A 13,092-nucleotide genomic window follows, 5' to 3' on the forward strand; every position below is an offset into this window, starting at 1 on the left:
CTTAACCTTTGATTCACTTTTGAGGGATCATGCTTCTAAACTCTCATGGATGTGATTTTTTTTTTTTTTAACTTGATTGTGAACATAAAATTACATGCAGGAAAAGTAATGATCTTCTTATAACTTTTTGCCAGCAACTTTGGTTTTGAGTGGAAACGTGGGGTTTAGTTAAAAAATGGTTATATGTAAAATAAAAAGCCAGCTGAGTAATTTCCCATCTTCATCCACAGAACTCAGTATTTCTCTTTTTCTAGTTGAATATCAATATTACTCTAAGAAAATAATCTTGGACTTGTTTTGAATTCTAATATTTCAGCATGACCTGAAATAGTACTTGTCTGATTGCTTTCTGATAGCTTAAATAATTCAATTTTTTGTGAGTAGGGTATCAGGAGAAACCTACTTATATGGACTATGTTGTTGTTTTTATAATAAATATTGTCAGCTGTCTGACTTAGTAAATTAGCTTGGGCATAAGGCAGTGGAGATGTGGGTGTGCAGTTTATTTCTTCTCAAGCTGCAGCATTTCAGGTCTTGGTAGCATAAGGTAATAGTTGAGTGAGATATAGTTCTTGTCTTCACAAATTTTTTTAATGATTATTTAATTAAATGTGTACATGCTTTTTAATTTTTTATATTAACTGAAGACTAAAAAAAATTAAGATGGTAGAAAAATGGTGAGGCAAAGACTTCATTCAGCAATGGGAATTTTAGCTTTCCAGGTTATATCTTAGCTAAAAATCAATATGCCACATCAGCTGTTTTTATGATCATGGTCTAGTTTTATTCCAGTCGTAAGTAATTGCATTGCACTAGGGGAGTGCAACTTAAGTAGCAAAACTCAAGTAGGGAAGTCAAGGTGGTTTCTAGGACAACCTGACCAAACTCATTTAGAACAAAGGGCATCAGATTAATTTGAAAGATTATTTGTTTCTATATTGTTGTATGGAAGGCATTTAGTTGTGGCCCTGTGGGGTCTCTACCATGTGATAGCCAAGTTATGAATGAATCTCTGTTTCATGGCTTTTGGAATCTTGGTTTGGGATGAAGAAAGAGATGACCTGGATAGTAGCAGAAGACTAAGGAGGCAAAACAATATTTATTAGCCTGACTGGCAGCACTTTTCAGCATACTGACAGCTTACTTGTGTCTAATGTGTTTTTTTAGCTGGAACAGCAAGGGAGGATCTTCAAGAGAAATAATGATGTCACTTTGCAGGTGCATATAAGGCATGATGAACAACACAGAAGAAACCATAAAACCATCTGTTAAGCACATGGAGAGTAGAAACAGGTGTAAAGGACCAATTTGACATCAGATTCTTGATAGAGAGTAAAAAATTATAGGAGAAAAGATTACACTTCCCAGTGAGGAAGTGAAGGCAAATAAATTGTGCTTATCAGGGCTGATACAGAAAGGCAACACGGTCAAGGCCATGGCATGAAGAATGAATTTTGCTGTGGTAGTCATCATGAGAGAAAAAGGCACACCAGTGAAAAGCTGGGAAATGGAATAGGCCAATTACCAAACTCTGAGAGTGTTATCTGACCCTTTGATGGAAAAAAAAACCCCAAACTCTCTCTGTCTTACACATGGTACAGGAAAACTAGAGATGGATCTGAGACACAGTGGTTGGTGTCACAGATGCCTCTACTACAGCTCACAGTGATGGGTACTTCTGTGTTCTGATGAATGAAATCCAGGGAGTCATTGGAGAAACATGACTAAGGACTGTGTTACAGCCCTGTGAAACTTGAACTGACAGCTGAGCACTCATAAGAGTCAACTGAAGATTGTCAACATTTCATCTCCCTTAGCAAGAGATCAGGTCTAGATAGATAAAACGGTGTCATCTCTGTGAATGATGCCTATTGAAATTTTGGAGGTGACATTATTCAGCTGTAGAAGACGTGAGATAATAAGCAAAGAAAAAGATCTTGTAGATTTATCCCTATTTTCTACCTCCTTGAGAAACTGCAGGGGTTATGAAGTGTGCCCTTTAAATAATACAGGAAGTATGGTTTGAAGAGGGAATGGAAAAAGGGGAGATGATACCAAGAGGAACGTGTACAACTATTTGACAAGCATCTGTTGGGCAGAAAAGATTTGGGTTGAGTTCTGATTCCAAGTCTTTCCTAGAAAGAGGATGTCTGTAAGCTGAGAAATGAGTGAGATGACGGAGTAGTTTCAAAAGCAGGTTGTGAGGTTTGCTGTAGCTTATCTGGCATAGAAAAGACCTGAACTGTGAAGGGATACACTAGATTTTGTGAGGAGGTTAAAAAAAATAGAGTGAAAAGAGATGAGAATTCATGAAAATTGGAATAAATCCATTGATTTAAGTAGCAGGAGCCATAGAGGGGAGTAGGAGACAGGTAAACACCCATGTGTGGGGTCAGGAGAAGGAGGGAAATATAAGATTTGGAGCTTGATGTTCATTGTGGAAAAAATACCTAATTTAAAAGCCCTGGGGTAATTTGCTCATGAGTGTTAGGTTGATCCTTTTGTGTAACGTTATGTTCAGATATTAAAAGTTGTGAATGGCTGAATTGAGAGATTACCAAAGAAATGTTACAGTGGTCATGATCGTGTATTTTATACAGCTGTTCCTATTTAAGAATCAATTTTTTAAAAAAAATCAAAGGACTTACCAGTTCTCCTGTGTCCTAATCTTTGACTAAAGATTTTTTTTCATAAAGCTGATTTAGTTCAGTGTACTATGTATTTCATGCACGTGTTTCAAATTTCCAGGCTCCATCAATGCTTCTTTGTTTTATTGCTATAAAATACCTCTGATTCTTATTCCATAAATAGGGACAGCTATGACACTGACTTGAAAATCCAATTATTATTGCAATATATTAATTTTCAATATTTTGAATCTTCTCGTGTATGTTTCAGGACATTTGTTTCGAAGCACAGTGTTTCAGTTCCTTTGGTATTACTCAGACAACCTGTTAAAAATAGATCCTTAATCAATCAAGTTTCCTTGAGGAGTGTTATGACAATAGTTGGCTTCAGCACCTTGCTTCCTCATTAGCGAGATACCTTTCCCTGGGCTGAAACTGTGACACACAGCTTTGCAGGGACAATACTGGAACACTCTGAGCTGAGGGAATCAAGTGGTGTGATTGATGCACAACAAACTTTGGCCTGGTCTTGCCAAGGGGCCTTGGAGTTTATGCAGTGCTTGAGATCTGAATTATGGAGAATTGACTGAGATACATAGAATAACTCATGCCTCCAAGGATTTTCTTTCTTTGTCAACCTTTCTAGAGAAGCAGACAGATAATCTTGAAGACATGGAATGAGTTTTCTGGGCCAGTGTTACTTTTACAGCAATAAAAAAATCAAAACTTGGAAACTGTAAAGTGACATGGTGTTAAGCCGTTCCATTTATCCTCTCATGCCAAGATAACAGGTCTTTCACACAGATGATTAAGAGGCAGTATGCATCATATCATGACTTCAATAAAGCCAAGGTCTCTTGATATTCTCCTAAAGTTTGGGAAGCTTGGGTTTTATTTTGAAATTGCTATCAAGTGTTATGGAGAAACTATTTAGAATAATGGTGTTAATAACTTTCTGCCAAACTGGTGTTGTTTAATTTACTTAGTTTACTTACATATGTATATGTTCCTTAAATTTAACTGCAGAGGGGGAAAAAAAGGAAAAAATGTGTTCTCTATTACCCCTGTGGCTAGAAGAACTAGGGGGTTTAAATAGTGGTAAGGAAAGTTTTAACTAAACTTCAAGAAACTTCCTCTTGAAACAGCGATCCTGGATTTCTGGGGTGGATGGTTGGGGAAGTGGTGGAATTTCCATCATGAAAGCCTTTTCAGAACAGGTTAAACAAGCATCTCTGCAGACTAATGTAGGTATAGTTGATCCTACCCCTGAGGCCAAGAGACTTCATTAGATGACCTCTTAAGGTTTCTTCTAGGCTGTTGGTTTGTGTTCATATATATGACTCTTTCTTCTTAAATATGAGGTCAAATTCCACTACTAGATTCCACATCAGATACTTATTATGTAAAACAATACATACAGTCCACAGCCACTTAATATTGGGACTGTGTCTGAATCTTTTGTTGAGGGAAATATAACATTCTGAGCTGTTTACTGTAGGTGGTTACAGGCACTTTAATTATTATCTGTTGGCTGCATCCTGTAGCTTCCTCCAGCTTGTACTATAGCTTGTAGTGTGGCTTCCTTAATGCTCCTGATGGAGAAATTTAGGGGTGAATTCTGGTGTATTTACAGTCTTGGCTGTTTTTTGTGTTGAAGTGTAGGTACTTGAAAACTTCAGGATACAGCATGCAAACTTGGCAGGCTGAGAGAGAGTAGGAACATGGACTGAAATAGCCTGGAGGACTGACAGGAGACTGAGAGCTTGAAGCCTGGGCTTTCTTGGAATTTGTCCTGAGTCTACTTCTAAATTAGACAGACTGCTCTCGCTCAGTATCTAGCTGTTATTAATGCAAATCTCCAGTTTGGCTGATGTATGTGTCCCATAGATAAAAGTATTATGAATGTTTTTAAGAATTGCCTATGCAAATTGAAGCACAGCTTATGTTTAAGTGGAGAGTGCTCATTTAATGAAGAGCTTTTAAATGGTTAGGTTTAGTCTTTGTGGTTCAATATATGATGCCACATTTTATTTATGGGAAAGATCTGGAAGAACTGTCTTAGCAGACTAAGTCACTAATTTTGTCACATTCTTTAGGGACACCTATTAGTATGGTATCTTCTGCCTTCTAAACATCATGTTATCTCTGTTCCATCCTCATGAGTTTACAGAACAGTATTGTGACTACAGATGGAAAATTAAGGTGCAGAGACAATGGATAAAATTATTTGTTTAATTTTAAGTAGGAGCTTAGGGTCAGGTGTCTTTCAGAGGATTTAGTGTATCATAGAAATGCTTGTCTTTGAATACAACCTGCAGCTTCTGGTTACTTTGCCAAAGTATGTATTTATTTTCAACATTCAAACACTGATTTCAAGCATCCAACATAGCCATAGTTCCTTTCCTCACAGCCTTATTTTCAGGAACTAAACCATTTCAGCTGAAGCTTTTAAAAAAACCCTGTCAATTCAATGCACTGTCGAAAAAAATCCACACAAAAGACTAAATCTTTGTCAAAGTTACAAGAATCTGAAAACTACCTTGGAACATGCTAGCCAATCACAGGCATACATTTCCATTTACAAAGGGATTATAAATTTTACCAGTAATCTTGTTGCCTTTTTTTTAATGTTCTGCTGCTTTTTGTTTCATTTCTTTCAGATGATATTAACTGTGTTTCTGAGCAACAATGAACAGATTCTGACAGAAGTTCCAATAACACCAGAAACAACCTGTCGCGATGTAGTGGAGTTCTGCAAAGAGCCTGGAGAGGGGAGCTGCCATCTGGCTGAAGTGTGGCGTGGAAATGGTAAGTAAAATGTTCAGTGGAAATGGATGTAAATATGTGTACTGGTTATAAAAAAGCAAGGCTGCCTTTTAAATATTATTTCAAATTGTATTTTTTTTTCTTCTTCTAGCAAACTGACACAAAGCATGGTACATCAATATCTGTAGACACTAATGTAATTCTTGATTATTTTTTTTTTTCTGTTTTCTTACTCAGTATGGAGCACTTGATAAAATGCACGTATAGGAGCTGTTAGTGTTCTTTATTTCTGTTTTTCAAATAGAATGGAGAGTATTTAAATGACAGTAGAGAATCTCAGGATGTTTTCTTACAGTCAGTGGGTACAGATCACCACCTGCATTCTTTCCAGTTCTATTTTCTCACTGTTAGGCATGTGAACACAACCTGAACTTTAAGAAAGGGTATAAATTTTTCCTTCTTATCATGAAGAGCAAATGTTCTGCAGGCAGCATTATGCCAGAATGGGACAGTATCTCCAGGATATTCATGAGCATTTCCTCTCAAAGATTTGACAGCCTCTCTTGGGGCAGGTAGTAGTGCCCATATCCCATTTGTATTGCAGTGTCATTTCATAGAATAACAGGGCAGGCCATTTTTTTTCTCAAGAATGTGTCAAAGTCCATGTGTGATGCATTCTGTTTCTAGAGGGATTCTTGCAACTGCATGTAGTACAAGCTTCCAGGTTATAGTTTATCAATGTATGGATGTAAGTAGAATTAGTGGATGGGTGAGGATAATAGTTAGGTATGCTCATGGAGTCATAGAATAGGATCAAAGAATGGTTTAGGATGGAAGGGACCTTAAAGATGATCTTGTTCAACCCCCCTGTTCTTATCTCTTAGTTACTGAGGTCACCCTCGTTCAAGCTGTTTTATGTCATTTGTTCTGTATAAAGACTGATGAGGTCATAACTTGATATTGAATTCTTACATTTTGCGCAAAGGTGTTTTATTTTGGTTGGGGGCTTTTTGCCAGACAAAATGGGCATTATTCAGATGCCTTTGGAACTTTAACATGTTAGCAATCTAGAATATTTTCCTCCTGGGAAAACTATTCCTCCTCTCTTCTAAAGTGTGCTAAGACTTTATAAAGGGAAAAGGTCCCTCAAGTAGTAATTTCCTAACTGGATGAAAATTCAGAGTTTAGGCAAGAGGGAGCAGGGGACAGGTTAAGCATGTCTGCAGTTCTAGGAACACAAATTCAATATATAGTTACTTAGAAAATTGTCTTTAAGGATAAAACTTGCAGGAAGGGTAAAACTTTTTCAAACTGGGAATTTAGATAATGGAGAGTGTATGATGCCAAGTGCATCACCAATTTTTAGAAAATTGTCTTTAAGGATAAAACTTGCAGGAGGGGTAAAACTTTTTCAAACTGGGAATTTAGATAATGGAGAGTGTATGATGCCAAGTGCATCACCAATTTCTAAAATGGGTCTGCAGACTTTTTTTAATGAAACTCAGATATTACTAATATTTTTCAATCACTTGTCTGTGGAAATGGAACATACTTTTGTTTTCGCAATACTTGGAGGGTGTAGTTCTTAAAAAATGCAGGGAAGAATGTTGTCAACTAGCTTCAAAGTGTGACTGGAAACTGGAAAAGTGATCTACAGCATCTTCCAGGAACACTTATACCTTGCAACCCTTGGACCTTAGAAGCACAGCTTTTCTATGATAACTTTTAAGATGGAGAAAATATTTTATCTGTGGATGCATTATGTTATTTCTCGAAGTGTTAGATTCCTAAAGCTAAAAGTTTCTATAAAGTGGGAAATACAACTTATCCAGGAAGTTGTGATGGAGGGACTAAGACTAAATTTTAGGTAACTACCCTGAGAATCATATGTCTTTGGTCCCATTAAAGTCAGTGGACATCTGGATATTATGATGAGTAGAACATGGAGATTACCCATTTCAGCTGATTGTTGTCTGTAAACTTTGAGCACTGTGTGTCACCCAGTGTCCTGAAGCAGAGATTTATGTACAGACATCTAAGTGTAGGAGCAGAGTCCTGCCCAGAGCTTCTACTTGTTGTTGGCTCCAAGTTCCTTTTAAAGCTCACATGAAGGTGCAAGAGTCACAAATCTAACTTCACGTGGTAAATTCCCAAGGTGATAACTGTATAGATCTGTTCCGCTGAAAGTGTGGAACAGAAAAGACTAGAGGGAATGAAAGAGAGAATTGAACACTTGCATCTGTTTCTGGATCTTTCAAACAGGCCTGTACTGTCAGCAAAAAAAGGTGTCCTGCACCGTGCACACAGGTTTTAAGGTTCTCTGACAGGAATTTTGACACAAGCATTTATTTTGTTGTTCTTAAATGTAGGATACTGTTATAAAATCTGTCACCTCAGCTTCTTGACCCAAAGTCTGGGGTACATAAATTTCTCACTGAAACAGTTTTGGGTTTTGGTTTTTTTAAACAGGATGTAAATTATGATAACTTTTCTTTCTGCTCTTGTGAGCTAAACTGAACTCTTTCTGCTGAAGTTTTTAAAAATAATTTTGCTCAGAACAAAGGTCTCATGTAGGAAACAGGAGTCTAAACAGTTACATAAAACAGTTGCAACAATAAAAAACTTTAAACTATGCTTCTGAGTTGGAAGCGTGAAGAAATTTGCAGTGAAACTGCTGCAGGTTCTGTCAGTGGAAAAGTATATTTTCTCTCTTCTATTACACAGTGTGTAATAGTCTGACCCCTCAGCCCTTATCCTCAAGAGAGCTCTACAAGTGTTCTTTCAGAGGACATTTTGGAAAGTAAAATTCAAACCAAACGTTAATACAGCAAATCATGGGCTGAATAAACACATTAGATTTAGTCACACACCGTAAGTGGTCTGTTTTCCTGGCAGTCTCTCCATGTGGCACAGATGACAAATCACAACCCTCTCAGTAAGAGAGAGCTCTCTACCTGTGCTCTTGTGAATGTGCTTAACTCCTCCTTCTTTTCAGGTAGCTACAGCTTCTTTTAGGTAGCCCAACTGAATAAAGCATATCTGTTCAAATTCAAAGCATCAGGGCTTGTGGACTGTAGTTTTATTATCAGTACAAATAACAGTCTGTCTGCCCAAAAGCATTTGTCCATTTTCCAAACTGTATTGATCTGACAAAATACTGTCTCTTCCAGTAATCTTCCTGTTCTGGATGTGTATGTACAGATAAATGAGAAACACTTCATTTTTATTTTTAGAGGATGAGAGAGACTGTTTTTCCAGAAAAATGGTATTAAAATGGTATTAAAATCTATGCAAGTTTGGTTCCAAAAATTATGTAAGATTTCTAGAGTTCAGAGGAAGATTACAATAACCTAGCTGTTGGAAAACATACTTGTTTATTTATTATTGTAGCGCTTATCTGTTTGTTTTTGTGTGACAAAGAAATGGTTGAAGAGCTTCCCATGAGTTGTAAAGTAGTTTAGGTATTCTTTGCATTAAAGTTAAGAAGCTGATTCTTCTCAGAGCTGCATGACCTAAGCATTTGGCTTATTCACATTTGATTTTGGTATTTCATTCCTGTTCCCTCTCCAGTTTCCTGAGATGAGTAATAGCTGAAAAAGTCAATAGCATTCGTGCCTGATACATCAGTATACTTTGTACCACCTTGTGCTTTGTCAGTTTGAGTCTTCCTCTTTTTACATAGATTTCTCATACTGTAACAGCAGAAAAAAATGCAGAATATTCTTCCTCATTCCCCAGCTATTGCAAATAGCAGTTGGTAAGGAGGTGGAAAGACAGGTGTGATGCCAGGATCTTGTAGTATATGCCGAGAGAAAATGGATTTCAACCTTTAAATCCACCTAGTAGTTCACTTCATTTACATCTGGAATACCCTTCAGTATTTGGTCATAATTGGTATTCCTCAGTGCAGTGGTAACTTAGAGGCAAGTGGGTGTGAAAGAAATAGTTGCTTACTACAAGTTTGCTTCTGCAAACTTGGGGGAAGAAGACTCGTTCCAGATCTCACAGTGAACTCCCCCACTGTGGAGATAATCCATTACTGTGTATTCTGGTTTCATGTAGAGCAGGCATGAATGTGTTTATTACACATTTAGCAGGATACTTTTAGTCAGGATAAAAAGAGATTCTGAAGCCTGAAAGTTTAAGTTGTGGATATGTAGTTCCAGCAGAAGGATTTTGCAACTCTTTTCTGAAACACTGCTGCAGTATCTGTGTTTGTCTTACAGGGTGTTTCATTTCAGAGTACTTAAAACTAGCCCATCCTCAAAACTTTTACTTAAAAGGAAAGGACTCTAGCTCAGTTCTCAAAAATATTTTAGAATTTTGATCCAACTTAAAATCTGAGGCAGTTTTTGCAAATAAGTATGGGTATATGCATACACCATGGTTTTCCACTTAATCATTAAAACAAATATCCTCTAGATAATGTTTGACGTGTTAAAATATAGGGACCCAACCTGTTTATTATTCTCTACACTAGTTTTCCTGTTTCACCTTTTCTTCATGCTTTTCTACTTAACTAAAAAAAAAAGTTTGAAGCAGTATTGTGAAAACAATTAGTAACAAATATACAGTGCTAAGGATTGGACTTGGTGATCCTTGCGGGTCCCTTCCAACTCAGCATATTCTGTGAAATATGTCTGAAGCTCTAACAACTGGGAAAAGTTTAACTGTAGCATTTCTCTTTGTTTTGTTTTGATTTTGGTTCTTAAAGAACAGAGATTTCCAGAAAATATCTCTTTGTACTATTATACAGCAAATATAAGATCATGCTTTCTTCTTGCAGTTTTAATAGATTTAGAGGATTTAAACTGAGGAAAGGAATAGAGACGTAGATTCTCACTATGCCTTGTGTCAAGTGTTAATGTCCATTTCTTTGTCCTTTTTCTTTTCTGAATCTGTCCTGTAGCCAAGTTGCACAGAATGGTTCGTGCTTCTTTATCTTTCATCTGCTTTGGTGATGCTGATGGTGCTGTTATTACTTTAACCTGTTTTCTGCCTAATTTAGGGCAACATATCCCAAATTGCTTTTGTGAAAGAGCTACACAAGTAGTAGAAAATGCCATTTCTTTCCATTGCCATGTCTGAAAAATATTAGCCTTAATTATTTGAGGTACATTATGTAAATGAAACCTCTTAGTTTGACTAACTCCTAGGAGTTTGTTTGACAAACTCCCATTACTTTTAATGGGAGACCAGCTTAACCAGGAGTGAGGCTGCAGCCACTCCTCACCATGCCAGAATTAGCCCAACCCTGTTCAGACATCCAGTTTCTTAGTACCTTCTTACCAAGCTTCAGTTCTAGCTGGCTTTACCTAGCAATTTTTCTATTTGGGAGGAATTCCTAAAGCTTCATATCTTCTGTGTCCTAAAGTCTCTGAAGTAAACCACTTAAATATTTTTATACTCTGTGATCTTTAAAAGACTCATGCTGCAATTTTAGTGGATATGCTTCAAAGCACTTGAAATCTTACTTTACTTTAGGAGTTGAAAAACCTGAAAATCATGTTTTTAAAATTCCTCCTTAAGAACTGAGTTGTAATAAGCCACTGACCTTATTCTTGTGTGCTTAAACAATATTGACAATGTTTCTTGGACTCTACTTGAGTGAGGAGCGAGCTGAAGTTAAGAAAATAATTGATTTTTTTCTTAAATCCAGGTGTTGTGATTTGTTTGTTTGTTTTGCAGGGTTTTTTTGAAGATAAGTAATCAGTCAGCTGATGAATATAATTAGCTTGTGATTTAAATGACCCTTCCCCATTGAAAGCTGCTAGATCTAACTGTGGCTAAATTGTGTTTATCACATACGTATTTGAGACGATATATTTTGACAAAACACTTTATTGTGTTAAGTGCATCGTGAAACAAGTGATAAAAATGTAGTGTTCTGTAGTACAATTAAGTATCCCAAGAGTATCAAGACATCTACACATCTATGTAGTTCACAATGCATATAACTTTAGGTGAATTTTGTTATATAAAGGTATATTTGTGATGTGGTTTTCCCAAGCTTTTCCCAAGATTTCTCTTATATCTTCAAATCGTTTTGTCTTCTCATGTCAAATGGGTAAAGTATGAAATGGATAACCTGTTGTTAGTGGTGCTTTTCCTGGTAGGAGATGCTGTGGTTTGGATTTTGGCAGCCAAGAGCATTTTGCTTTTAACAATGAAGAAGTCAAAATTCAGCTTTGGTTTCCACTGAAGTACGATTTTCTTTAGTGGTATTGGTTTGACATGGTGCTGCATGTAGGAAAGCTAATTAAATATCTTCTATATAATTTTATTCTGTTTAGAAGATGTATTTTAATACTGTGCTTAATATTAGACCTTAAAATTGAGATTTTCTTACCTTAATAAAAACATTTGATAATAAATGCAAGCATAATTATGGTAGCAGTGGAAAAACTTCACTTTTTAAATGTATTTTCTTTTTGAAATACTGATTATGTTACGAGCAGCATCTTAATATATTTTATCAGTTTGGAAAAAATAACTACACTATGTTTTCTGTTTCTTTAGGGAAAAACAAAGATACTGACTGCTGCATGGAATTTAGTCTTTATTTGTTCACTGAGTTGCCAGTAATTCCAGATATAGTGGAAGTTAGTGTCTAGCATAGTGTACTGGAGTGGGAGCACCTGCTCAAGTTCTTTGGAGACGAAATGTCAATATAATGATAAGGCTTTTAGGCTGAGTGGAAACCCAGTGGTTCAAACTGAATGAATCACTTTAATAATAGAACAAAATACCCATCTGGTGGTGATGGGGAGCAGAGTTGCTATTTTCTAAATTAGGGTTACTGAACACTGATATTTTTTTGTCTGGTGTTGCAAACTGTTTATGTACTGCTGTGGAACACTGAGCTGTGTCACAGTAACAAACCAGCTTTTAGTACCCTGCAACTGCTGTCTGTTGCTACCTGTTTCTTTGACTTTGCATAAGACAAAATACATTGGATCGATTCAATTGCTACCCAAAAGGATATTCTGATCCTTAGTAAGAGTTTTGTATAATTTTGCTTAATTTAAAGGAGTTTTAACAAGTTTTGTTTTGGTCCTGTGCTCTTAGAACGTCCCATACCCTTCGATCACATGATGTATGACCACCTACAGAAATGGGGTCCCCGCAGGGAAGAGGTGAAATTTTTTCTTCGTCATGAAGAGTCACCAGCTGAAAGCAATGAACAGAGTAAGTACAGTCATCCTGTAGTGTTGTTACCAAAACATATTCCAAAGATTTCTGAAGTGAGTTTGGTTATCAGTTCTTTCAGTGAGCTTCAATAATTGCATGTAATACAACTTCCTTGTACCAAAGCCATTTTGAACATTCCTCAGTGGCACATTTCTTCTTATTCTCTTTCTTTCTCTAGAATAATTTCTACCAGTCTGCTGAGTAATAGTAAGATCAGTTTCTCTTCTGATCCTAATTTTGATTCAAAAATTCTGGTGGATATAGAGACTTGAGGCAGTTTTTTCCTATTGAAAGAAACTCCCTACATTTTTAGAGGGTGGGATTATTCTTTTTGGCCTCACGTTCTTTCAGTTGCACCAGAGAGAGACTTGTAAACTCCTTTGGCTCCCTTAGAAACTCAAGTCTTCTTTACAGGCATCTTTGGCAGAGGTTTCAGTGCCTTTACTTTTCAGTACTTCATGCAGGTATATTTAATAGTGGTGATAATTTGCTCTTGAAAAATCACTGC

General features: G+C 36.6%; 1 protein-coding gene across 7 annotated transcripts in view; it reads left to right on the forward strand.

Moving 5' to 3' along the window:
- Positions 1 to 13,092, forward strand: part of PPP1R13B (protein phosphatase 1 regulatory subunit 13B) — a 70,149-nt gene that overhangs the window by 20,588 nt on the left and 36,469 nt on the right. For all 7 annotated transcript variants that reach the window (XM_027637935.1, XM_027637936.1, XM_027637937.1 and 4 more), the window contains exons 2-3: positions 5,288 to 5,435; positions 12,462 to 12,581. In XM_027637935.1, the coding sequence (XP_027493736.1) occupies positions 5,288 to 5,435; positions 12,462 to 12,581 (268 nt within the window). The remainder of the gene's footprint in view (positions 1 to 5,287; positions 5,436 to 12,461; positions 12,582 to 13,092) is intronic.

This window comes from Corapipo altera, unplaced genomic scaffold, assembly GCF_003945725.1.
Source record: "Corapipo altera isolate COAL_440 unplaced genomic scaffold, ASM394572v1 23, whole genome shotgun sequence".
Lineage (NCBI taxonomy): Eukaryota > Metazoa > Chordata > Aves > Passeriformes > Pipridae > Corapipo > Corapipo altera.